Source organism: Ursus maritimus, unplaced genomic scaffold (genome assembly GCF_017311325.1).
Source record: "Ursus maritimus isolate PB19 unplaced genomic scaffold, ASM1731132v1 scaffold_4, whole genome shotgun sequence".
Lineage (NCBI taxonomy): Eukaryota > Metazoa > Chordata > Mammalia > Carnivora > Ursidae > Ursus > Ursus maritimus.
This window is the reverse complement of record NW_024426552.1, coordinates 39,614,258-39,642,236: the sequence shown is the minus strand read 5'-3', so window position 1 is coordinate 39,642,236 and position 27,979 is coordinate 39,614,258. Positions and strand designations below refer to the sequence as shown.

General features: G+C 36.5%; 1 protein-coding gene across 1 annotated transcript in view; it reads right to left on the bottom strand.

Moving 5' to 3' along the window:
• Nucleotides 1–3,496: 3,496 nt before the first annotated feature.
• EPHA3 (EPH receptor A3) overlaps nucleotides 3,497–27,979 on the bottom strand; it is a 351,034-nt gene continuing 326,551 nt past the window's right edge. Inside the window, exons 15-17 of the mRNA XM_008704448.2 lie at nucleotides 26,395–26,588; nucleotides 12,269–12,424; nucleotides 3,497–6,251 (exon numbers count right to left, since the gene is read on the bottom strand). Of these exons, the coding sequence (XP_008702670.1) occupies nucleotides 6,146–6,251; nucleotides 12,269–12,424; nucleotides 26,395–26,588 (456 nt within the window). The 3' untranslated portion in view covers nucleotides 3,497–6,145. The remainder of the gene's footprint in view (nucleotides 6,252–12,268; nucleotides 12,425–26,394; nucleotides 26,589–27,979) is intronic.

Below are 27,979 nucleotides of genomic sequence, written 5' to 3'. Positions count from 1 at the left end.
GTGGACAGACATGAGAGTTTGGAGAAAAGCAGGCTTCTATTCAAGGCAGGTCTTATGTTCCAATATTAGGCAGTATTCTATATTCCAGAAATGATAAGTTGGCAGCTATGAGCTAAGTTCAGCCCTTGAATATGTCTTCATTATTAGATGGGTTACCATATGTAAAGTATATAAAGTTTCTCACAAAAACTCAGATTAGGAATTCTTTTAGGGGCTCCTGGATGGCTCAGTTGGTTAAGTGTCTCACTCTTCATTTCGGCTCAGGTCATGATCTCGTTGTGGGATCCAGCACCTGGGGCTGCTCGCTCAGTGGAGAGTGCTTGAGATTCTCTCCTTCTCCCTCTGTCCCTCCCCCACCTCTCTCTCTCTCTAAAATACATAAATAAATCATAAAAAAAAGAATCTTAAAAAAAAGGAATTCTTTTAAGAGATCGGGAATTCATGTTGGACCCGTGTTGCCTTGTCCCTGAGAAACTAACTGCCTTCGGAGGACAGAGTGCGCTTTTTGGAGTCACCACGCTCTTCACTGGCTTCACTTACTACCAGGCCCATGAGGCATTTGTCTGGTGAGAGGAACCACATAATCGAATTTGCTCTAATGTACTGACCTGACTGATATTGGAGGTATCAGTACCAGAGGCGGGTGTGTTATTTAGGAGATTTCTTTGGTAATCAAAACAAGTAAGGAGGAACCCATAGAGGTTGTGGTGGGAGGAGGAAAGAATAGAAGTTACATTCCTCAGCTGGCATAGTGGCTTAGGTGATCCAAAATGAGATAAAGGGAAGAGTGAGGGTGACAGTTTTAATTGTCAGGTTAATCAACTTGAGTGTCATTGCCTCAGTTTGGGATCTTCAAGAAACAGATACCAAGAGGGAATTAGACCTGCATGCCAGGGAAGGATCTGGGCAGGGAGCAAGAGAAGGCATAGGGAGCTTCCAGACTGAAGTTCCTGTCTGAGGCCTGTGGAAGGAGAGAGCGGAGGAGCGGTTTGGTAGGGAGCTCAGGCTTCAGTGCAGCTCAGAGAGCCTTGGGCAGGCAGGCGGAGTGAAGTGAGCTTGAGATGGAAGACTGATGAAAGGAGGCTGTCACCAGAGAAGAAATGGCCTACTCTAGGACTCCCGCCATGCTTCCCGGCCTGGTGCTGTGCAGGGGTTTCTGAAAGTACAGCAGTTTGAGGTTCTCAGCTAATCGCTCTCCTTCTAATAAGTTCTCTCTTGTAAGAAGATCTGAACAGTGCAGGCCCAGAGTGGATCCAGGGGCCACTAACAGAAGTATCGGGTTTAAGTAAAGAGAGAAAAGAGTTAAAAATGGTTGCCTATAGGGAATACGAAATGGGTCAAGTTAGCAAGAAACTGATGTTTCCTTAATAGCTCTTTAGAACTATCTACTTCTTACATATTATATATGTAAATAAAAAGGACTTGTACCAGAAACCACTCTGTAGATTCCCCAAACTCCTTACTTTTCTATTTAGGCGCACTACTTCCTCCACATTCTCTTGAAGTTAAATACAGCAATGTGAGTTCTAGTCAAGTGGAGAGAAGCGATGGGTGCCACTCAACAGGCAAGGCTCCCTTCCATTTTTACTGGCTGGAAGCAAAAGATTCCAAGGACTTAGACTCCACAAGTTGAAGAGAGTGTGGGATCTGAATCACTGTTAGTAAGGCCACCTGACAAACAGCTACTCTGGGTAATTCTATGTTTAACATTTGGTAGTCATGTGCTTGCCCTTGGAGACAGTGGGTGGGGTCAAGTGAAATTGATGATCTACGCGATTAGAGGTATCAGAGTAGTTTATGTCTAAAAGAGAATTTTGTTGTTTCCCTATTTTAAACTGATGAGATTTGGAGATTTAACTATTAACTAGCAGCTAGCATTAACTTAAGATAAAGCTATATCTTCAATACCTATTAACTTATTAAGGTTTGGCTAACACCATAAATTTAGCAAACATAATTTTTAACTAACTTTTCCTTATTCCCTACACTTTGATTTCTACCTTTTGAACAATTGTGTTATCAAATCTGCTAAATCTCTGTGTCTTTGTATGCATTACATTATTCATAGTCTTTTGCCACCATTCTAGGGTAAGTGCATAGCTTCATGCCTATAGCACCTAAGTGGATTTCTAACATCGACTAGTCTACCATGGCCTCTCCCCAAACCATTTTTGCAAATTGCCACTGTCACTCACCCCGGAGCATTTTTTGGATTACAGTAGCAATTATATTATAGAAATAACACAAAATAAGAAGGTTCCAGCTTGAAAAATATCTATTTGTCTACTTACTAGAATTATTTTGAGAAGGTGACTTGGACATTCTGAGCCTTGATTCTGTCATATATTAAAAGTGAGTAATTGGTATTCACAGGATTGTTGAAAAGATTGAATGAGTTGGCTTGTAAATAAATGGTAAAAACAAAACACCTATTTCATAACAGTGCTTAATACATGTTTATTGAATGAATAAATATATTCTTCTTTACCTCTTCCCTTTATTTAGCTAATCTGCTGCTTACAAGTTATTCTCTACTCCAGTCATTGTGATCAAATAGTTATTTCTCCTTCAAGGTAAGTGCAAATCTGACCTGTTTTGTGACCTCTCCCTATCAAATTTATCTGTATGGAATTCTTGATAACTTATCTTGCCTTATATTATTAGTTAGCTTTTTTTGGTTTTCATGTATAATCATTTTCTCTAACTAGATGGCAAATGACGATGGACCAACTTTATAAAAAGTATGAGGTGTTTCTTAGGTGCTATCTGCAGTTGTAGTTGTTTGCTTTTCATTTTTGTTTAATTGGCCTGTCCAAAATTCTTTCCTTCTTTTTTCATAAATGACATTCTGATTTTCTTTTGGACATAAACCACTCTGATACCTCTAGTCGTGTAGATCATCAATTCCACTTGACCCCACCCACAGTCTCCAGGGGCAAGCACATGACTAAGTACTTGCCAATCTCAGTATTTCACTCTCCTGCCCAAAATGATTCACATAGGGCCTGTGAGCTAAGCAAAGCATGAAGGCAATCATTATTCCACAAGAATGACAATCTAATCTAGTTGGGAGAAAAATAGGGTCAAGGGAAGAAGATAAAGAATAAAAGACTTACTCCGGGATGCTACTCTACCCGATCTCTCAGCTAGGAAATTTATCTCCAGGCTTTTCAGCCACATGGGCTCAAAATTCTCCTTTTCCCTAAACTAATTTGTTTTTTGTCACTTACAATCAAAAGAGATTTGCCTAATAAAGTGTGCTTTTTAACGATGAAGATAATATTTATTGCTCATTTTTTCTGGCTTCTTGATAATGAGATTCAGATAAAAGAGTGGATTATACAATATGAACACTCCTCACTAATAGAGACAAAAGAAACAGAAGCACATTCTTTGTGGCTTATACAAATTTCATTATTTTGCTGTTTAAATAAGCACATATCTTATAATATTTAAAAAAGCTTCAAAGACCACTTCCGTATTCCAATCTGTAAAAAATATTTTCATTATGTTTATTATAAAAATATAAATGTTTCCACTACAAATCATTTTACATTAGTAAGAGGCCATCTACATTGTACGATATAAACTAAATAAGTAAGTTTTGAAAACACAAGTTTAAAGTAAATACATATGCCAATCATATCACATTTTTACATGGCTTAATTGATACTTAGCACAACATAAACTGGGTGAGTTACCAGAAATAAATAATATATGTAAATCAAATTTAAGATACAAAACAGATAATATGGTACATAACGTTGTGAAGAAGTGTGGTTTCATGTTTATTGAAAGTCAATGCAGGTCCTGTACAAAGAGATGGCCATCAGCATTCTAGTACCTCTACTCCACAGTTAAGAATCGTACACTGTTTTGTTTACATATGTACAGAGTAAAAAGCATGTAAAGTAAATTTAGAAGAGGTCAGATAGAAAAATAGCAGAAAAAATGAAGAGCAATATACTGTGTATACAATCTCTACTTTCAAATGGAAACCACAGCCAAAAGAAGTTAAACAGATCTAGCAATTCTCAACTTCTATTAATTCATGAAATGCACACATTTTGAGTATGCTCAGAATAGTACCTAAGTAAATAAACGCCAGTATGGGAAAAAACGAGATTGAAGCCCGATTTAGGTCTCGATGAACATTCCACAACACAAACAAAATGTCTGATTTAAAAAAAAAATATATGTCTTTTAGCTGCTTCTAGCAGGCTTAAGTGAAATTTTCAATTAATTTCATAATCGCATATATCTTTTTAAAAAGTTCATGCTCTTATATATCCAATACAGAATTCTAATAGCATGATTTGACTATAAGGAATATTGCAGAAATCTAAGAAATAATCTCATAAATGAAGGAACACAACCTAAGCCTTATCACACTAAATTTACAACAGATTAGCTCTTGTGAATTTTGATCTGTGACTGTCAGCTGTATAGTGTTCCATTTTGCATAAGAACATAAGGGTTGCAGCTTTGATTTATTCATTCAACTCTTGTGACATATGCATTTATTTCTTATTCCCATAACATGACCGTATCAGCGTAGGAAAGAATATAGATAGAACTAAGCTGTTGCTTCACAATATATTAGTGGCTAGATCTCCATCAGGTATATCTTTTCAGATATTACTGAATATACTCATATTTGGCCCTTATGGAATAGTAAATCTAAGTTCCTGCAATGAGAGATCTCTCCGTTGTCTACAGATTTTGAGTCATTTGCTAGGTAACCAGCTCGTTTGAAAATCAGATGCTCAACAAATGCAGAGAAGTTCAATGCTTCTAAGTTATACACCAAAATTACAACAGGTGCATTTCAGTGGAAGACTCTTAAAGATAATAATGCCTGCTATTGATGATCACAATGTTTAATTAAATTAACTAAACCCCAGAGATGCAGATGAGTAGTTTAGTTTTCATTATTCCCTATAAACAGCTCAACAAGTTTAAGCAGATATTAAGTGACATTTCAAAGCCAGTCAGCAAGTGATTTTTTGACTCATGCATTGGCCTCTAGGCTTTGTTGCCAATTAATGCAGCAATCTAAATAGGATTCCAATTTTGTCCAGTGTAGCTATTCTCTACTCAGGAGCTCTAACGTAGCTCCTTTACTAATGGAGGGAGTTGATGGTCCCCTAAGCACCAGAGCAGGGCAGGTATGTCATTGAGAATCCATTACATACAAGCCAGTATATTACACTAAATTAGCAGAATACAGTTTGTAATAAATGGAGAGACAAAAATGGATGGGATAATTCAAACTGAGATTAGAGTAGTGTATGAGCAGGGCAGGGGTTTGGTTTCTTTCATTTTATATATAGATATAGGTACATAGAAGCGGATGGTTCAGAAAATCTGGAAAGAAACCATCATTCCCCATGTCTAGTTTACCATGTTTCTTACTGCTGACAATTTGAAAGAACATTTGGCACTTGGCTGTAACAAATCCAAATTAAATCATCAAGGCATAAATAGAAAATAATAAAAACAATTCAAAAGAAAATAAATATGTACTTTTCTTCAAAATTAAGACACATTTTTACATGGTAATACTTAAGAAGCTAACAATTAAAAATGTATAGTACTTAAAACAACTACAAAATTCATTTCTATATGCTTTTAACAGATAAAAGAGAAAAATACAATGAAAAAGGTAGTATATATGGCCAGATAGTTTGAGGTATAAATTCCTCTATTTTGCTTGGTTTTAAAGAAACAAAATACCTGTTACAGATTTCTTCTGTGTATAAAAATATCACAAGTCTTTTCTTTTGTGGCTATTAGTAAACAGAGCCACCATGTTCATTTTGTCATTATACTTGTTCCGCTTTCATGATTATCAGTTTATGATCAATGGCTCTATGCTAGTTCTTCATCATTCCACGCTGAAGAATTTTAATTTAACCCATCAACTAATATAAAAAAGCAATTACAAAACAAAATACACCCCCCTCCCATCCACTAAATGATAGGGGAAAATAAAGAGTCTTTCAATTCCATGTTAAGGCATTTGTATTCATATCTGAGTGTCTTATTGGGCTTGGAATTGCCACCAGCATCTCCAGCATTATCATCTGTCTGTAGAATGATGCTACATCTTCCACAGCCACCACTTCCTTCCAGAAATAACACTTTACACCGGAACTGGACTATTTTTTGATTGTGTTTCTAGAGCTTTAATGCTACTGATGATTTTCTTCTGTGGACCAACCACAGTGACGCCAACCTTTTTCATGTCACTGTAAATAAAGAAGAAAATGTGTGGTGAGAATTCTGATTTCTTGGATAGTATATCAGCAGAAGATTTTCAATTAGCAGCTTGCACAATCATATATTTTCAGTTAGCAAAGCTTGCGTAATCATATATCCCAGCGCTTTGAACTTAATTTTCTGATTTTTGCATCGTCCATGTACTATATCCTGATCATTCCACCTGTATCATTATGGAAGAATAGATGGTGTAGTGGGTTGACTAGTGGCCTTCAAAATTTCTGTCCAACTGGAACCTCACCATGTGACCTTACTTGGAAATGGAGTCTTTCCAGGTATAATCAAGATAAGGATCAAGATGAGATCATACTAGTTTAGGGTGGGCTCTAAATCCAATGAGACTATCTTGAGACACAAAGTGACACAGACAGGAAAGCCATGGAAAGATGGAGGCAGAGATTGGAGTTATGTCGCCACAAGCCAAGGAATGCTAGAATGTACCAGAGGCCAGAAGAGGCAAAGAAGGATTCCCATACCCCAGAGATTTAGGAGCAGATTCTGAACCTGCCAACGCCTTGATTTCCAAATTCTGGCCTCCAGAACTGTGAGAAAATAAATTTCTGTGGTTTAAGACAATAAGTTTGTGGTTATTTGTTATGGGACCCCTAGGAAGCTAATACAGATGACCAGAAATTCTTGCGGGGCATTATCCTATTTCCTTGTATCTGGGCCAGCTTGGGGACTGTTTTCACTGCAAGAGTATGTTGGAAGTGACACTGTGTCAGTTTTCGTATTCAGGTCTCAAGAAAGTACAATATTCCATTAGTCTCTTGAGACACCATCACTGGGCCCTGAACTGCCATGTAAGTCTGACTTCCTTGAGACTATGACATTGGAGGAACCATCTGTAAGCATTTAGTCTACACTGCCAGCTATGTAGCCATCTGCATCAGGGCAAACAGAAATGAAACCATCTCGAGCTTTCTGGACTACACCGGATTCATGTTAGATGAATACTTCAATCAACACTAACATTAGGGTAGAAGAATCACCCACCTGAACTCTCCCCAAATTCATAACCCATGACATTGTGATAGACAATAAAATTGTGGTTTTGAGGTAGTTTGTTATATAGCCATAGATAAATGAAACAATTTCTTTAAAGTATAAATTCCTTTCCAAGTAGAAGCAGTGACTAGAATCTATTTCCATTTATAAAAAAATATTTAACTTAAAATAGTTTAAACTTAGAAACCAGGCATTAAAAATAAAGATTTTAAGAACAAAAGGAATTTTGAGGGGGGGGGGAGACTTAGCTAAGCTTGTGCAGGTGATTAATTAAATAACCTTGATTCAAGTATTTGTTCAAAAATTCACCTCTTTCAGGTCTTGACTCAAACACAGTCCTCTCCGAAGACCTTCCCTGACCTTCCGATTTAATACTGTAAAACCTCTTGCACTCATACCTGCATTTCCTATTTTCTTTTCTTGTTTCATTTTCTCCCACAGCATTTATCACCAAGCAGCGTATTGCCTTTCTTTCTGATTTATTTTATTTATTCTCTATCTTATTCCACAAGAAGGTGAATTCCATGTGAACAGGGATTCTTGTTGGTTTTGTACTCTGCTTAGCAACCACACCCTGAACAATGGCTATTATTTAGTAGGGGCTCAATATCTACTTAATAAAGAATGAACCAATAGACTAAAATATGTTTATCTGGGGAAGGTGACAGAGGAGTAAAGTATCACTTCGCAAGGAGTGCAAGGCTAATTAAGAATGGCCAGAGGGAGAAGTATGCATGCAAATATGAGCGTGCACGCGCGCACACACACACACACACAGACACACACAGAAGGGGTTCCTTCATATTGATCACAAAAAAAAGAAGGAAAAATTGGGAGTTCAATTACACAGAAATGGACCAATGGATTTCTTAAGAAATGGGTTCCCAAGCAACAAAGGTGTGCAAGCAGACACTAGGTAACCATTTTAGAAGCTATCTACATGATATTTATGCATGTGCTACAGAAAAATAACAAAGACTGGGTTTCATTCCTATCACCTAGGCTGGGAATGAAATCCTGATGACCTGCTGGTTATCTCCCTGCTACCATTCAAGGGGCTGATAAATTCTCAATGTACAACTCGTATCTTGTCAGAGTCCTCTCTGATTTTACTCCAGCAGACTTGCTTCACCAGGAAGGCTAGTGGGGAGATATGGTGACACCAAGCTTGCTGCTCTGTGTAACTGTGGATAATGAAACTCTCACTTGGAGTAACATAGGCTATTTACATATGTTGATCCCTGCTTCTGAGAATATGTGTTGTATGGGATTTTGCTTCTTTATATACCATGGATCTATCTTTTAAATGAACAACAAACATTTCCCCACCTATCCCTAAACTATGGGAATTTAGAGACAGAAAACGAGGCAGATATAAATATATTTGTACAAATCAATAGATCCTCAATCTTTATGTATTTCTTCTCTCATCTTTCTTCCAATTCTATATTATACTTCTTATGACTTGCCATTTTTTTCTCTGTCCTCCTTTTTTCCTTCTTAAAGAAGTTTAAAAAACAAAATGATAATCATGGAAAATAGGAAAAAGTGTTCCAAGTTAATATAATAAATTCCCAAGCTCTTTGAGAAATGTAAGCATAGTAGGAGAGTAATACATGCTATGATGTTCGGCCCTGGTCCTCTATGGAACTGAAGCACCCGTACCCCAGTGGCTAGAAAAGAGAAGATGACGAGAGTTCACAGATCAGTTCGGGTCAACTCTGAAGGGCCAGCCCAGCTCTAGGACTCTTGTTCCGACAGGAAGGGACAAGTTTTCTCCTTCAGCCCAATGTCCCCCTTATCACTTTTTCCCCCTCAACACTTTTTTTTATAGATGTATATCCAAAACACACTCCTCAAGAAATCTTGTGCACAAAATTATTTCAGATTCTGTGCCTGGAACCCAACATAAGCAAATAGATACATAATTTTGTATATATTCAATGGAAATGATTCTATGAGAAAAGATAATTATCTCTTTAGGTTATACCTTAGCTTGGATTTTTATGTCCCCTCTATCCTCCCTACCCCTGCCAAAATGTCTCCTACCCACCAGCCTGCCAAGTTCAAAATGGTTGTAAACAACCAGCTCCTGTAGTCTAAATAACATTCCCACGTGTATATCTCATTTTGACTACGCTATTCAGAAGAGCAGTGGAAAAGTTCAAGTCTAAAGAGCAGCTCAAGATTGAGACCAGAGGTTAATAAGCTATCTGGCTGGCAATTCAAAGGCAAAGGATAGGTGATGACACTGTGAGAATGGCATCCAAGGGTGCAGGATAATGACCTGTAGCAATTAATCTGCCTAATATTCATTCCACACACTCAATTCTCTCTCCAGTTTCTATAAGCACTCTTGCCCTTTCTCTTTCTCTCTTCCCTTTTCACATTAACCTCCCTAAATCCATCATAGACTATGAAATAATATTTTAAGACATGCATTATTTTGACTGAACAAAACTGCATATTTTCTGGATTTCATTTGAAAATTAAATAACTTGATTAGCTTATGTGTCAATGAAGTCCCTACACTAACTGAAATAGATAATTATTTATTTGGATATAAACCTCTATTGACCTTTTCCTATAACTTGAAAGTCTGGATAGAAGAAAAAAAGAAATTCAATATCCTTTTTTAGGTATTCTGTCCTATTTCAAAAGAATCTCTAGAGTTATTCGGTCAAGAGAATCATTTCTGAATTGAGCCTGGATGGCACAAAGAAAATGGAATGGAAAGGAATCACATTTAAACAAAAAGCCCAAGATGGCAAAAGGGAGGATGAAATACCAAGCTAAATATTTTATAACATTCGAGGTAAAAATGTTGCCTCATTAGATTTCCCCAAATTGTGTATTATGTATTTTTTAAATAAATTCTCATTTTTATTATATAAACCAGGAGCATGAAGGACAACACACCACCAGAGACAAACAATTATTTGCAAGGAGTTTTAGGTCAATAGATGTTAATTCTACATTGTCCCTGAATTGAGGAGAAAGGACAGGAGAAAGAACATTGTGGGGATTGAAGTAGAGAGAGATGTGGAACCATCTGGCTTAGTGTGAAGGACAAACCTAAAAGAGTGTCTCCCAGGAAAAGTCGGCTTCCAACTTCACTGTACATTCACAGATCATTCAAATAATAATAATTAAGTGAAAATATTTTCACCAGCCAAAGAGAGCTCACCATCCAACAACAGACCGGGGAGACAAACACATCCGAAACTTGGAAGTAGAACAAATGTCTCCACTTCATTGTTTTAAGCAAATAGCTTTCTTACCACATTCACAGCTTCTAACATCTGACTGAATTTAAACTGTGAGCTAACAGTTAATCATATTAACAATGTTCTGCTAATCCACTTCAGTATGCTTTTTCATTATCTAAGAGCTCTGAGTGTTGATATTTGATGGAGAATAAACATTTGTATACCTTTGCCTTTGAAAATCTGGCAGTGGTGCAGAAATGTCCAACTTTGTGTTTGTTCTTTGCTATGCTTCTGTGCTCTGAAGCAGGTGTCTTGTAGAGCATAAGCCTAATTGTTTACATTACTAAAATAAGAATTTGTAAAAGTATGTAAATACATGAATATATCCTGAGACTGTGTCTGATCAAAATAACTAGCACAGAGACTCAAATAGTATTGCCGACTGGGTCAGAAGTCTATTCAATAAGCATTACATTCCACTTCATACAGAAATGCCAACACGTGTCAAACAGACTGGAGTGGGTTTATTTTCTAAGAGCAAATTCTCCTCTTCAACAGGAACATACCCCTCCTAAAGATCTTTTTGTGAACTTTTGTGTTTCTGATTGGAATGCTGTATCATAAATGGTAAATTTTACTTGTTAGGCACTTGCCTCTTTATTAATTATACTGTACACTCCTTTTTGACATCTAATATGTTGCTCTCCACAGTGACTTTGCTTAAATGACCAATGGGGTGACAGTGAATGTCTTTAAATATTCAACATTTAAATATTAACATATTAGATGGAGAGGATAAGACTAAAGGAACTTGTGCATGGAAATGCAAAAAAAAAAAGTCACTGTGCAAAAAAAGAAAAACAATGCAGTTACATTAGGAAGTGAATTAAATTGGCTTTCATTCACAGAGAGATGGAGAATATGGCTCCTGGCTCTTCATTTTTCAGTTCTCAATTACCATACCCTGTGAATGAGAACTAATTTTATTGATCATATACTGGATTCACTTGATTCCTTATAAACCCCCTTTTTCTTAAGCCCATGTGTTCATATCAAAGAATTCCTATTAGCAAGAATTCCCGTCTAAGAAACACAGCATGTTATACTTGATATATGACTTTTACATATGAAACCATAAATTAACACTAATTAATGCATACTAATTATGTATATCCTGTCTTTCCAATCTCACTATAAACCTTTTAAGGGAAACAATAATATTATGTCTTAAACATATTTTTAACTACATTTTCTAACATGATATCCTTCACAGGGTAGACACTCAATAGTAGATGATCATATACAATTATTTAGTTGATCTAAAAATTACTTTTAGACTTTAGTGTGTTTCCCTGTATACCAGCTTATCCACTTAGTTCTTAATCTTCCACTTCTGTAGAGATTAGGCTTTGTTGTAAATAACAGAAAATCACAAATGCAGGAATGCTCTAATCATCATGTGATGTTTTCTTATGTCTTGAATTAAGAACTTGGGTCATTGGGGTTGGGGATGGGTATGTATCTGTTGGTCGATCTGAGAAAGGTCATAGTGCAATGAAGATACTTATTGAGAGGAGCTATGCTGAGAGGGGAAAGACACATCAACACACATAAATCTAGAATGTGTCATTGACAAAGAGACCCAGGACTCAGCTTAGTGGTTACATAAGACAGTAAGAGTTTCAGCTAACACATATGACTCATTAATCCGAAACATGTATGTCCACTAGAAATTTCAGAATCATTCAGTCTTAAAAACTTTCTCTTACTCTGTGGAAATCTTGGCTATGGTGTCACAAGAACTGTACTCCACGCCTGTGAAGATTTCCTTGCACTGCGCTGTCCGGACACCATTAAGCCAGTCACCTGTTGTGCGGAAGGTAGTGATGTCGACATTGCTTTGGTCCAGAAGAAGGTTTGATGGCCTGCAAGAAAAGAAAACACCAAAGGAAGAGAGATCAGGAGTCCGCAGAGTTGCTGCGTGTCAAAATTTGACACCAACATCAGCAGGAACTTCCAGACTTCATGTGGTGTTCCTGTTTATTTGTGGAATTTATCTGCCATGAAGGCTTCATCTGTTCAAGCTGGCAGCTTGCAAGAATACTGTGTAATCATCTTGTCTCAGTGCTTCCTTCTCCACTCACAACTGCTTTGTAAAGCATTGAAACTTTGCCAGTGGAATACACAAATAGATCCATACATACTTCTATAATTTAATTTCTTTAACTATTAGCAAAGATGGCGGTAATTAGGATCCAGTTATAGTAGATATGACATACTGGGTACTTAGCTGTCTGGAAGTTTATTTGTAGACATTGTACAGCTTGCTGTCTAAAGGACAGTTGAATAACCTAGATTATACTACAGCAGGACATAAAGTCAGCACAGATGTAAATAATGTCACATATGTCATTAAAAATAAAAATCACAAAAAGAATAGAAAAAATAGATGAGTAACAATAAATGATCTTCTCACATATATGACAACACCAAGTGGAGTTCATGATATATAGAGAAAGATGAAAGAGAGAGAGATAAATAGATAATAGATATTGTGACTGTGGTTTATATTGCACAATACAATCATAATGGAGGGAAACTTCTAGAATTGTTTTATATAATTACAGGTCTGACCATAGATCTATGACCAACCACAAGATCTGGTGAATCAAAGGAACAGCAGGGATATAAAAGAAACAGAGGGGACAATATTTTTATCCTGGGAGAGCCAAAAGAAGCAGCCTATTGGTAAAATGCCCTTGGGGTGTTTTTTCAGCTCTCAGTGATCCGTATAATTGTCCTTCGACTCATAAGACTGGGACCAGTTGCCAGATAGAAAATTGATTGTCCTCTTTCTTTATTTTCTCCTCCTAAGGAAAGGAGCGTGAACAAAAGTAGTTATGAAGGCCTTTGTTTTGAGATGGATATTAACAACAATGGCAATAACGATTACGTTGAATGCTATGCTTCTATACTAAGCATATTACACAGATATGAAGGGCTCTAATTCTTACAACAGGTAATGATGCTATCTCCCTATAATAGATGTGGAAACCAAAACTAAAAGAGATTAAATCACAAATCTTGGTTTCCTCAGGCAAAAGAGGCAGAGCTGGGATTTAGACACAAGTTATTTTGTACCAAAGCCCACACTCTTGGCCACTGTGCTATACCATTTAGGTAGAACTCTGTTCATATTGCTTTTTCCATGTTTTCTCTTAAGTTCTTTCTGGTTCCATGATGTGGCCTCTTTGATTCTTATATCCCATAAAGTGTAGTGGTCTAGTGCACAGGCTTGGGTTGAATCCTGGGTATGGCACATATTATCTGTGTGACCTTCAGTCGTTTTTTATTTTTTATTTTTTTAAGATTTATTTACTTAGTTTAGAGAGACAGAAAAACAGAGAGAAAAAAAGAGCGTGTGCGTACAAGAGTGTTGGGGGCAGATGAGAGGGAGAGAGAGAATCTCAAGCAGGCTCCATGCCTAGCAGGAGCCCAAGACCCCAACACAGGGCTCTATCTCATGACCCAGAGATCGTGACCTGAGCTGAAATCAAGAGTCCAATGCTTAACCGACTGAGTCACCCAGGAGTCCCCAGTGATTTTTCTTATCTTGTCTGTTTTCTCATCTGTAAAATGGGAATGATGATCACAGATTTCACACAACTGAAGATTAAATAAGGTTTTAAAAAAGATTACACATGCAAGTGATACTCATTGATGTGTGGACATGTAATATATTATCGGTTAGCTATTTGTTATTCTGACATAAGGTAATGTATTTAGTCAAATGGTTGAAGGTTTTAAAACTTCAAAAAGAAAATAACAATAAATTCCAGTTTATAAAAAATACTAGGAATGTGGTGATGCTGTTAATTATCTTTCTGAGAAACTAGAGGTTTAGTCATGTACAATCTTATGAGCATAATAGGGCAACAACCTTGTAAAGCAGGTATAATTGGGGACCTCATTAGAATAGCCAGTAACTTTTACAAGCTCACAATGATTCTATAACCACTGCTTGCAAATGGATATGCTATTCTGACTTCTGTAGTTTCTGTTTTCATTACTGCAAAATATATTTTACTAACATTAAAACTGTGTGCGTCATAACCTAATTTTTACCTTATAATTGAGAAGGTGCATTTGGATTTTTACCTTTTCATTCAATCTTTCATGTTTTGTGATACTGCAGTTGAATTGAATCAACATTGAGCTCTTAAAACTTTTTAAAATTATTTAAAAAATCCCCAATATTAGGATTTGTTAACTAAACTTCACATTTTCTTATATATTAAAAATTAATACTCTGCCTAAATGAAATCTATTTTTTGCAGTGCTTAAATTCAACATTTAGAATTGTCAGAAGACATGAAAACAATGAAGAATACACTAACATGCATTTATCCTTATTTTAGAAACAAATTCAGCTCTCTAAAGTACCGATTCAATAATATTTTTTAGAAATAGCATGAAATAACAACAAAAGGAGCCATCCTGACAAAATTAAACTGCGTAGTGTTTTATCTATGAGTACTAACCATTGATTATCATTTAGGAAATGTGGTAAATCTCATGTTCTCAAGAGAAAATCTTTCTGTGAAGCAAATCTACAAATATGCCAACTCTATCCACATTTAAAAGGAATTTTTAATTGGGAGATTTCTATTACTATTAATAATATTTCTCCTCACTCCCATAGGAAACATGCTTAAATGTGAGATTAATATTCTCAAATCTGAACAATTTTGTATCATGTCCTAGCCCTGCATGCTGCTGTTGGAGACACATGAGAGAATGTAAATTGACTATTCATTTGGATTTTGATGGGGATACATTAAATTTATTTGATAAAAATAAATTTTTAATTATTTGATAAAAATGAAATGTTAAGGAAATTTTGATACTGAGTGGAATAAAAAATTGGCAACATGACAGTTTGGTTCTGCTGTATTTTTCTCCTCTGTGGAAAAAGTAGCTCAATAGCCAGTTCTCTTCCTCTCACGATCATTTGTAAAGAAGAGGACAGCTGAAAATGGATGGCTTTTCAAACTTCTTTCCATTACATGAAACTCAACTATTTCAGTTTTCTCTACCTCAAGTATTTGATTTATAAATTAAAAACTAAAATTATAGAGCTTATAGTTTACATTTATGTATTATGGTTTAGTTTTAACTAACACTCAGGTTATCTTTTAAAAAAGGAAAAAAGAAACAAAAATTAGATACTATTTTAAAAATCATTGATTTTCTTTCCTTCAAGGAATACCTAGAAAACTACACAATATAAATTGAACATTGTAGAAATTATTCTCTTCTGGGGCATTTGTATAAATAATTTTCTATGACTCTTAATTACTCATCTGAAAAAAGGTTTATTTTCATAATTGAAAATTTCTCAGTTTTGTTTTCTTTCCCAGGAGTTTGAAGAATTACAGATACAGATACACATGCCAGATTCCAAAATTTACACGATATTCTTGGGTTGTTTTAGCATGGCCCTCATGAGTGAAATAGCTTTTGTCACTAGCCAGCATTACATAGAACATGGACCCTTCAGATCGACTTATCAAACAAAATTGATAGGCATCCCTTTAAATCAGGTGTAAGACAATTTCATAAGAAAAATGAAGTCATACGTAGAAGACAATAAAATATTAAACCGCCTACAGGCATCCGTGCACACGTGTGCACGTGCACACACCCCGCAGCTTGGATTTCTACAGTAGCTGTAGCAAAGAATCCAATGTCGACTCTTGTCGACTCTTGGTCCCATGAACAGCAATACTCCTTTATTTATGGGTTTGTGGGTATGAAGAATCAAACCCCAGGACATTTATTCAGAATATTTATGAACTGTGCCTAATAGCAAAATGCAGAAGTTTTTCTTCTCAGTTCAAACTGGTTTGTATTTTTAAACTCAACACTATAGCCAGACTCAACAAGAGTTTAGTGAAAATTAGTATAAACAAACTGAAATGGAACAGGACGTGCAGATTAGGGATTAGAGTGACCCCAACTGAGTCTTTCTGTTGATTACTTGGATCAAAGTACAATGAAGACAAAGAATGGCCTAATTTTAATGCCAGTGACCTCAGAATAACCAGCCCTGCAAAGTATCATTTTTCCACTTCCAGGATTTCTCTGGGGAATTCAAATAAAAATTGGTTCCTTCCCTCCTCGGAGAGGACATCTGGAGAGTTTATCAATGGATAGGAATTTGTCTCTCACTGTGAAGAGCCTGTGATGTCTCTTCATGCGCACCAAGGGAATGTGGGCTTTTTGAGCAGCTGCAAGCATTGGCTATTTTTTTTAGACCCGGCCCCAGACTTGGGTCTGAAGGGGAAATTTATAGGCTGGGTGATGTGCACCGTGAGCTCACACTTTTACTAGACAAATTAGATAGGTTTCAATCCATGCAGCTGTAAACGATGTCCCGCCGAGTTCCACCTGATCTTTTACAGCTTTTCATAAATCAGTACCTACTGGCCGCAGACCGCAGTCATTAAAAAGAAATCATGGAAATTACATGTTTGCTCAGGGGAAGCAAAAAAATAACTTTCCTCCCCCTTCTCTCTCCCTCCTTGTATTTAGGTTTGTGAATTATTCTTTTATGGATTTTCATACTGTGGCATTAAAGAGGTATACATATGTTTTCTTCCCATCAACTCCTATTTTACCTGCAAATGGTTTCATACCAATTAGCACCTGATAACTGGGGACCAAATGTCAATAAACAATGGCCAGTCCCAAGAATATCTTCTCACAATGAGGTTATTTCAATATTGCTTTAGAATTCCAAATCACTAGAATTGAATGCTAAGTTATCCTTTTATAACATAAAAAGACTCCTTTTGGTATACAAAGGGCTTTATTTACATGTATTAAAAATAATGATTAATATGCATTTCCTGAATAGGTAGATCCCATGACGTTTAGAAGTAAATATCAGTAACGTTGGAGATGTACACTATATCACTATAATTATCTACATTTTGTCTGTTGTTTTGAATAGTTTCTTAAAGGCAGAATATTAACTATATCTATCTTTATTATTGTCTGAAACCAGTGATCTAATTTTCGATGTCTTTTATGATTTATTAATTTTTTTACTTCTCACCATATTTCAGGGGGAAACCTTGTATTTGCCAATTTTTTAAATGTGGATTTATTATAATCTTGATCTTTTTATCACTAACATTAAGAATTCCAAATAAGATTAAGAAAATCTAACTTGGTATCAGTAACTAAAAATAATTTTGAGTATATAGAGTTCCCAACAGGAGAGTAGTATATACATGACACGTTAAGGAGAAGTAAAGTCATTGTGTTTATTTTAGTTATTTTTAGGCCTTAAGGATAAAAATCTTAGCAGTTACAGCTATTACATCTGGTTTAATTCCTCCCAGTGGCAAAATTACCTACTTTGATTTTTAAGATTAAAAAAAAAAATCATCTGGGTCTTTGGCATATTTGCTTCCCTCTGAAAGGTTCTGCATCATATTTGATCAATGAGGAAAGTCACCCTGTCAGTTTCGGATTTGGAGGTCAAAGTCATGTTGAGAAATAGATTGTTTTTTGGTTGCTAGACGTCTCTTAAAAGATGCAGTATTTGTCAAAACAGTTATCTCAAAAATAATTATATTATGTTTTCTTAGAAATCAAAAGCATTTTATTTACACTAATATAGTGCCATTAACAGGGAAAAATTACTAGTATTACTTATGTTTGCTCCTATTTATCCTGCAAGTTAATAAAAATAAATTCCTTCAAAGTTAGTGATCAATATAATGGAACAATATATTTTACGTCATTTCAATAAATTAACTGAGTTTAATTGGATCTGCAGAACCTCATTCTAAATTACAATTAAAGGGGTGCCTGGGTGGCTCAGTCCATTAAGTATCGAATCAGATCATAATCTCAGTGTCCTGAGAGAGAGCCCCATGTTGGGTTCCATGCTCAGCAGGGAGCCTGCTGGAGATTTTCTCCCTCTCCCACTGCCCCTCCCCCCCACTCACACTCTCTCTCTCTCTAAAACAAAGAAATCTTAAAAAGCAAAAGAAATAATAATAAATAAATTACAATCAAGATAGTGTTTAAGACCTTATGCCATGAATTTAGTTGCCTTCACTTTAGAATGTCATTCTAAATACATGGGATGTATTATTTAATACTTAATGCCAAAAATTTGAATGCCATAAATTTAAATATTATTGAACAAACCAACTGCCTGGAGCATGAAAAATATGTAAATTTAAAGAAAAAATAATTTCTGTTTCATTTTATATAAATATCCAAAAATTAAAAAGGGCATCTTAGTGCCTGAATAGAAATGAATTAATTCATCTCTCATTTTTCTCTATTGTTAGTCTTTTTTATTTTTAATTTAGCTACATTCATAAAAATAATTTATTTAAATCAGGAGCTATATTTTATATATAATATAAAACCAATTGAATATTTATATAGTACAAAAATATGTATCATAAAAGTAATTTAAATTATACAAAATTAATCCTTCAAAATAGTGTCTCTTAAAAAAATGAATTTTTTAATTTTCTTAGACGGAGAAGCAGAGAGGGAGAGATTCCCAAGCAGGCTCCACACCCATGCAGGGCTTAATCTCACAACCCTGAGATCATGACCTGAGCTGAAATCAAGAGTCAGACTTAATCAACTGAGACACCCAGGCTAAAAATGAATTTTATTTCTCCTATCTCTATAACTAAAATATGTTAGGAAGTAGGAGAACATTTATCATTGTAAGACCGTTTTCTATTTATTTTTATGGAAGTATTTTCTTTTTTCTTTTTTTTCCCCAAAGATTGATTGATTGATTGATTGATTGATTTGAGAGAGAGAGAGAGAGAGTTCAAGCACAAGCAGGGGGAGCAGCAGGCAGAGGGAGAGGGAGAAGCAGGCTCCTCACTCAGCAGGGAGCCTGACACGGGGCTCAATCCCAAAACCTTGGGATCATGCCCTGAGCAGAAAGCAGATGCTTAACCGACTGAGCCACCCAGGTGCCCCATGGAAGTATTTTCTATGAAGAACTTCTTTAAGAAAGATTTCCTCAATTCTTTTTTTTTTTTTTTAAGATTTTATTTATTAATTTGAGAAACTGGGAGAAGGAGAATGAGTGGGGGAGCAGAGGAGGGTCCGAGGGAGAAGCAGACTGCCCACGGAGGAGCAGGGAGCCTGACCTGGAGCTGGATCCCAGTATCCCGGGATCATGACCTGAGCCGAAGGCAGATGCTTGACCCACTGATCCACCCAGGTGCCCCAATTTCTTCAATTGTTAAAAAGTAAGGGAGCTTTATTTTGACCATTTTACACATGTGCATTACATTTACATTTTTTTTCTAAATTTCTTAAAAGCACTGTTTTCTCATTGCCTTTTCACCATCCAATTATAACTAAACCTCTTAAAATTTTGTGTCTCATGTATCACTCTAAAAGAATCAAAATAGTTCTTTAAAAAGAACCCAATCTTATTACCCTTGCTTAACTGAATGGCTTTTTCCCCTCAGTTGTCTTTTTCTTCCTCCCATTCTTTAGCAGCTTTTCATAACAGTTCATTTTATCCATTTTTGGAAAATTCCGTAAGCTGTGGATTCAGTAATGGTCTAAGTCACATTTATAATTCTGCTTCTTGTTTCTACCGACCACTTCATATCCTTCCGCTCTGTGATTGGTACTGTTCCCCAAAGCTCTAAAGAGACTGTTTTCTTTCTCTCTGAGTAGTTTATGCAGTGGGTTAATGTTCTGGGTATTTATGAATGTTTTATACTTTTTTTTCTTTGAGGACTGCCATCCACTGACGTTAATTGGCTCTACAATCCCCTGATAAGGGGCCTGAAATCCCCATGAGCTACCACCACACCCTGTTACATAGGATGGAAGCATTCACCCATTTCAATTAGCTTCTTGGCTCCTGTAGACATTTAGTTCTGGACTAAGCGACTGAGACATTTAGAGGCTTCAGAAGGATCTCTAGACACCAGGCCAGCCAAGAAGCAGTAAGGAGAAGCTCAGAAGTTAGTCTGACAGATTGGGAGGAGGAATGGCCCAGTGTCAACCTCTGTGAACCAACATCCTCCACTATTCATAGATTAAAATCTCCTGATAATCCATGGGATAAATCCAGAGCTTTAATGAGAAATTACAATTTTAGAAAAACAAAGAGAGATATATTTGAGATAAAACTCAGCATCACCAGGGTGCCTGTGTGACTCAGATGATTAAGCGTCTGACTCTTGACTTCGGCGCAGGTCATGATTTTGGGGACCTGAGATCAAGCCCCAAGTTGGGCTCTGTGCACTGTGGGGAGTCTGCTTCTCCTTCTCCCTCTACCCCTCCCCTGGCTCATGCTCACTCTCTCTGTCAAATAAATAAAATTTTAAAAACAAACAAACAAGCCCAGCATTCCTAGATTGAGATTTGCACTCTTAAGCAAGTTTCTGACTGTGAGGTTTTTTATTATCTTTACAGAGAGAAGGCTCTATATCGATCGCCCAGTTTTAATCTCTCACCCAGTTTGAGATGTGAACTTCTAGTTTCCTGTGGGACTCGGTCTCATTGTTCCAAAATGCTCGTCCCTCTCACAGACCTGTTCTTCCTTATGCCCTTCCTATGCCGTCAGTGAGTGTGCTCATCACTGTCACTCATGTTGCAAACTGGAAGGGCTCTCTGATACTTTTCTCTGTCACTCTGCACACCTCACTGGCCACCATGTCCTATAATACTTAAGTAAAACTTTTTGAATTCATACCTTTTCTTTTTGTTTCCTCTGCTCTACCCTAGAGCAAGTCCTTTCTTAGACAACTGAAATCACCCCCCAACACCTTACTATGAACCTCTTTACCTCCAACTCTTCTTAGGAATAGCTACCCGAGAATTACTGGGTAGGCACCACACCACATGTCACTTAAGTATCTTCCATGGTTCCTCTTTTCCTCACGGACAAAAGTCTAGATTTCTAATGATGCCATGAAATCTTCCATTATCGCATGAAATAATCTATCAGGCTCTTTCTTCATCCTTGCCTTTTTTATCCTATATCCAGCAGAATTGTATGATGCAAAAAATTTTGGAAGTATCTTAAGTTTTTGCATGTCTTGCGTCTTGGCACAGTGTTCCCCTAGCCTGGTATGATCTTATCTGCCTAAAGATATTTCATCCAGCATTCAAAAGTCACTACTTCTCTACAACTAATCACCACAGCACCTAGTAGAATGCCTGGCACAAAGTAACTGCTAATTGAACATCTGTAGCTTCATATCAATGTACTGCCTGAAATTCAAATGCAGGTTTGTCTCCTCCAATTACACTACTTTAGGAAAATAAATCAATTACTAGAAGACAAATATAGCATAAAATTTAATATAACTTCCTTTCTCTTCTCACCACCTCTTGCAATATCTATAAGTTTTTAGTTGGCACACCCTGACCATCTGCTTATATACCTTCCTACTTCCAGCAGTGATATTCACAAAGACACTCTTAGAGGAAGATTCTCTGGGAATGACTCTGTTATGAATCATCAACTTAATGAAGGTTGAAAAGTGAAATGATGCATCGTAGGAGGATTTCTGTAATGTATATGAAATAAATTTTGCAATGAAACTAACTAGACTCGGGCTGACTCTGGAAAAATCATCTCCATAGGAATGATGGAATAATGTTTTTTTCCCCTAATGAACTTTATAGGAATAATTCTGTACATTGACCTAAATAAGTCATTCAGGGGCGCCTGGGTGGCTCAGTCATTAAGCATCTGCTTTCCGCCCAGTGCGTGATCCCCGGGGTCCTGGGATCAAGCCCTGCATCAGGCTCCCTGTTCCCTGGGAAGCCTGCTTCTTCCTCTCCCACTCCCCCTGCTTGTGTTCCCTCTCTCGCTAGCTGTGTGTCTCTCTCTGTCAAATAAATAAATAAAATATTTATAAATAAATAAATAAATAAATAAATAAGTCATTCAGAAACTTGAACCTTGGTGCCATCCACAAACTCAGATTGGGATAATCCCCTAGCGTGTTTGAAAGAGGACGTTTTTGGGGTTGAGTTGACAAAAAGAGAGACAAGGAATGTTGCTTAGGAGAAAATTTAAAGCTTTTAGTATTATGACTAATGTCTGCAGAAATCTGTATAATGAATAGAAAAAAAACCTAGAATTTTTAAAAATTGTGTATCTATTGAAATGGACATTTATTATTTTAGAAAATGTATATTCATGTACTTAGCAGATAGTCATTGAGTTCCCAGCACCAACCCAGTACTGGTAATACAAGAGAAACATCTCATCTGATCTCACAGGGCTTAGAGTTTATCAGAGTAATTGATACTTAAAGAGAAAACACACTCAAAAACCGAAATTGTGTTGGCACTCTGTAAAACATAATGGTGCGGGCCTTTAAATGATGTTGCCAGAGAATGCCTCAATTAATACAAGATGCTGAAGGAGGATGAAGGAAGAAGGATGCTTCCTGAAGGAAGAAGGATGAAACGGAGAATCTAACCTAAGGACTGTCTTCATATCTGAAATGCGGTGGCTTTCTGAAGGAACTTTAACTTGGCCACTGAGACTAGAATATTGTTTAAGTGGAAGTGGCACAGATTGAAAGCTTGAAATGCCCCTCTCCTCACACTCTTTCCCCTCCCTCCACAAAGCAGCCATGTAAATCAAATCATGTCACTTCTCTGCAATACAATCATAAATAAATAAATAAATAAATAAATAAATAAATAAATAAATAAATGCCTTAATAGATTCCTCATGCATTTCAAAAAAAATCCCAAGTCCTATATGGCCTGGGTAGCCTCAAGTACTCTGCCTCTGTTTGCCTTCTCAGACTCATGAGAGACTCTTTCTTCCCCTACTGCTCTTCAGTTATGTTGTCCTTCTGCCACTTTCTAGGACCCTCCAAACTCACTTGCAGTTTTTTTTTCCCTATGCCAAGAATACATTTTGGGGGTGGGGGCGGAGCTCTTTAAACAGCTGGCTCTTTTTCTTTCTTTAGGTCTAAGCTCAAATACCTCCATAGAGGGCTCTTGCCCAACCACCCTTTTATTATCTGTCACAACGATCTATTTTCTTCCTTCCTATAATCTGTACTTGTCTGTTGTTTACTGCACATCTTCTATAATATAAGCTCTAGGATGGTAGGGACCATATTTGCCCTTCTCACTGTTCTCCAGAGTCTACTCATACCTAGCACACAGTAGACTAGCATATAATAGTTACTGAAAAATGAAGAGAGTAGCATTTGAATAAAAGCAATGACATTGCAGAAGGGCTATTTAATCCCCCAACAAGAGTCTAGATTTTTTTCTGAGTACAATGGGAACTCAAAATCGGTTATAAAAAGATGACTGAAATTATATCACATATATTTTGATGAGAAAATTCTGAAGGCTAAGTTCAAAGATGCTGGAGCCAGCAAGAATGAAAGCAGGGGGACAAGCTAGGAGGCTCTTGCAGTGTCTTGGCCAGAGGGGGAGACAGTCACGGAGGAGAGTGTTCCCAGTGCAAAGGGAGAGCGACAGATTATGCTGACCCAGTGACCTTCTAGATCAAAGTGTGAGGGCCAGTAAGAGGTCCCACTTCCTCTAGTCCTCTCTTATAATTAGAGAAAAAAAAGAAAAGGCAAGATGGGTAGGTGCAGGCACCAGTAACTTTTTGTTTGGCTGCTAGAATTCCCCATCTGAGGGCTTATATTTTCTCAATGAAGTATGTGGCAAGGGCATCACTGGAAAATTAAAGGGGGTAGGGAATGAGTCTACTCAGTAGTGATAAAGGAAGAAATAAGCATTATTAAAATGGGAAAACAAATTTTCTAAAGGAAAAAAAATATTTTCTTGACATTGTTGCATGGAAACTTGAGGTTGTTCCTAATAAATTTATATTGACTCAATCCACCTAGTTGTGTGTTTTAATGGCAATAAGTAAACATAAAGACAACTGCCAAGACTTTTATATTTAAGTGAATTAAGATACACAGCGCTTCTTAGAAAAATATTTTCCCTAAAATTACATGTTTTGTGACAAAATACATAGAATTTATTCAAGTACTAAGAATATATATTAGGAGAAATAATATTCAATTTCAATAAGAATGGAAAAGTGAATTTAAGAAGTATGTTAAAATTTGGATACTAGGACATATCCTGATATACTATGATCTGATATTAACACCATTTTCCTACCCAGAATTGGAGTTAAATATCCCTTGATCATATTCCATGAGTTAGTTTTTATATGGATAATACCATCCAATGGAAATCATTTGAGTGTCTTTTTTACGATATGGAAAGAATTGAAAGATATTTGTTGTTGTCGTTGTTGTTTTTCCCTATGATTGTTACTGAGTAAAGATCAAAAGAAATGACTTAACGGTACAAAATGGGGATCCTATGGCCCAGAGAAGGGCAGGCTCGTTACACTGTTAGTTGTTAACCCATCAGGTGGATTTCCAAGAGAGTCTGTACAGTTGCTCTCTGTGAAGATTCGAACTAGAGATTCATTCCTATAGGACAAGCTGCGAGTAGTTTTTCCTACTAAGGATATATCATCAAGTTCAGCCTTAGTGACCCCTAAATGTTATTTTCAACAAATAACCTATCATTTTAGAGGCTGAAATTAAGACTTTGGCTCAGATTCCTCTTACTCACTTTAGCCAAATGTAGTGCAAAACCTGGATCATGTGGTCTCAAACATAATTGTTCCTCTTAATGTAAAAAAATCCTATATGCCATTACAAAGTGCAGCAGCACTATCAACTTGAAAGTCGTAATTCTTGGTGATTATCAGTAAAGACAGCAAAAAAGAAACAAATTCCTTCCAATAAGACATTATATTATACCTTTTACATGAGTCCTAGTAAATCATCACTCTGTAGCATTTATACATCCCACTTAATACTGTGGATTTATATGTGCACTAAGTGTGGTTCTTTTACTGAAACCATGTAACTGTCTTATAAGAACACATATCATCAGAATCGAAAAGAACTGTTTTGCTCTTATGTGCACAATATAAATCTTTAAACGTGAGCGTTGGCTTTGCCTTCAGTTTCTCTGAGAAGTACTACATATATTAACTTTTTTTTTCCTTCTCATGGCCCTTGACAAAATTCCTCTCTCATTCCCCATTTCTTCAATTGCACTTTTTAGATACACTTTAACTTACGTTCCTCCAAATCATTACGAGAGCTCAGTGATTCTTAACCAGGAGGACTATGCATAAAATCTATTCGATGTCTTGCGTTTGGGATTGCATTGTAGCTTTGATGTACTGACATTTATCTTCTGTCAGGGGACACTGACATTATTTTATCCTCCTTTTTATTCTCTATAGTGTCTAACAAAGTAATTGGCACACAAGATGGATTCAACAAATGTTTGTTTAGTTACCTGGTGTGGGGGGGGATTGCATTCTGCTGGCCAGTGCAATGTTTTGGAAGCATTATTATTTTTGAAGCTTTATTTTAAATGAGGAATGAATCAGGACTTCACTAGAATTCACCACCACTCCAGGAAATTTCACATTTTTTCTCTTTAAAAATTTTTGTTTAAATAGTAGAGAGTGAAAAGAAGCTACGTGTCCAGGGTTCCTATTTCCTGAAGACTTAAACACAAGCCTGAATGTAGACTCGCTCCTCGTCAAGCTGGAAGTTAAAAATATCTGAATTTCATCATTACGATGAAACACCATAAGAATTTCTCTTGAAAGTTTTTTTTTTTTAAAGGAAGATAAGACACTTTTCTCAAGTCCTCAGGAATACAAGTTTCAAAGAATGCAGTTAGGGAAGTGGGAGAAAAAAATTAACACACTGGAGATAGATAATACATTAATTTCTGAGGAAGCAGAAAGAGCAGAATGCAAAAATCTTAGCGTCACCTTGCTGCCGCACTGGTGACGATCTTCAGGCTGCCTGGGTTCCGGATAAGCTTGTCCAGAATGCTGACAATCTGCTCAAACTTGGGTCTGTTGTTTCTGTCTTTCTGCCAGCAGTCCAGCATCAGCTGATACAACGCAGCTGGGCAGTCCATGGGGGGCGGCAGCCGATAGCCTTCATCCACAGCTTTAATCACCTGTGTGGGAAGCAGTTTCCAGGGACTTCAGAACGGAGACTCCTTTTATTCTCCATGGGAAGGGTACACCAATTTGAATACTTTAAACTTAAGTGAAAAAGTTCTCATTTTCAGTTGCCTAAAAGGATGACAGCTTATTAAATAAATAAGAGTTTATTCCTGCCCAGAAATGTTACTTAAAGGAAGATCTAGAGAGAGAGAGAGTGCATTTAGGAAAGAAGCATTTGTAAAGCTCCTTTTCAGATGAAAATCAGAAGAAACATTTTGTGATATAGGAAATTCAATGAGTTATAAAGAGATTATTATTTGGTAATATAGATTTATATGGAATAGTGTTTGTATGTGAATGAATGGAGAAAAAGTTAGTGGATAGATTTTGGTTATACATCATTGAAATGGTACCTTCCAAATCATACTAAGTCCCTTAGGTAAAATCCTATGTGCTGAACAGGGAAGTAACTATAAGCTCATTTGTACTTTTAAATCAGGTAGCACAAACAGTGATTTTCAAACTTACTATGTATCAGAATAATCTGGAGGACTTAATATATAGATTGCTCTCCTCTGATTCCGGAAGTCTAGAGGAGGACCTGAGAATTTGCATTACTGTACATTCGCAAGCCCTGCCAGAGCCCACACTTTGAGATCCTCCTAATACAGAGAAAATTTGAAAAATAGAGATGTGGAAAAGTGAGTCTGAATTTCCTAGCACTGTTACAAAAATAGCTTGATTGGAGACATACAGAAAGGTTTTATATGCAAATACAGTAAAAGCAGTTTTATATGTAGCGAGTAGCAAATGACTAAAAGCATCTCAGGTTTCCATCTCGTGTATCTTTGAGATCATGCTCATAGCCTTTTGCTAAGCATAAAGAAAAGTCTCTGAGTGCTGATCCCGTGTCCACAGCATCCTTTTACTAAGCATTTGCAAAACATGACTTCTAAAACCAAAAATCCTTTTCAAAAATCATATCACAGTTAAAATAGAAAGTTAAATGTTATTTTTCCATCCAGATACTTCAATTCGTATAACTAAATTCACATGCAACTTTAATACATTAAGAGAAACAACACACTAGGGATTGGTTGCTTTGTCTGACATTGGGAAATACTATGTTTAAGTAAACAAAATGCTGGCATAGATGCATTAATTAAATCTCCAAAGGATGGCAGACATGTAGCTTATTAATGTTATACAGAAACAATTTTGTGGCAAAAATACTTCAAACAGTCCCCGATATCTATTGGCTATCTTTTCGGTCACTTATTTCATTACATTCTTGTTACAAATGTCTTCATTTTCTCTCATTTCTAAACCCCTGCTTAAGGGAAACATGTAAAGCTGTAAGAGCAACTCTCAATTAATATCCTTGCAAGACTTGGAAACTATT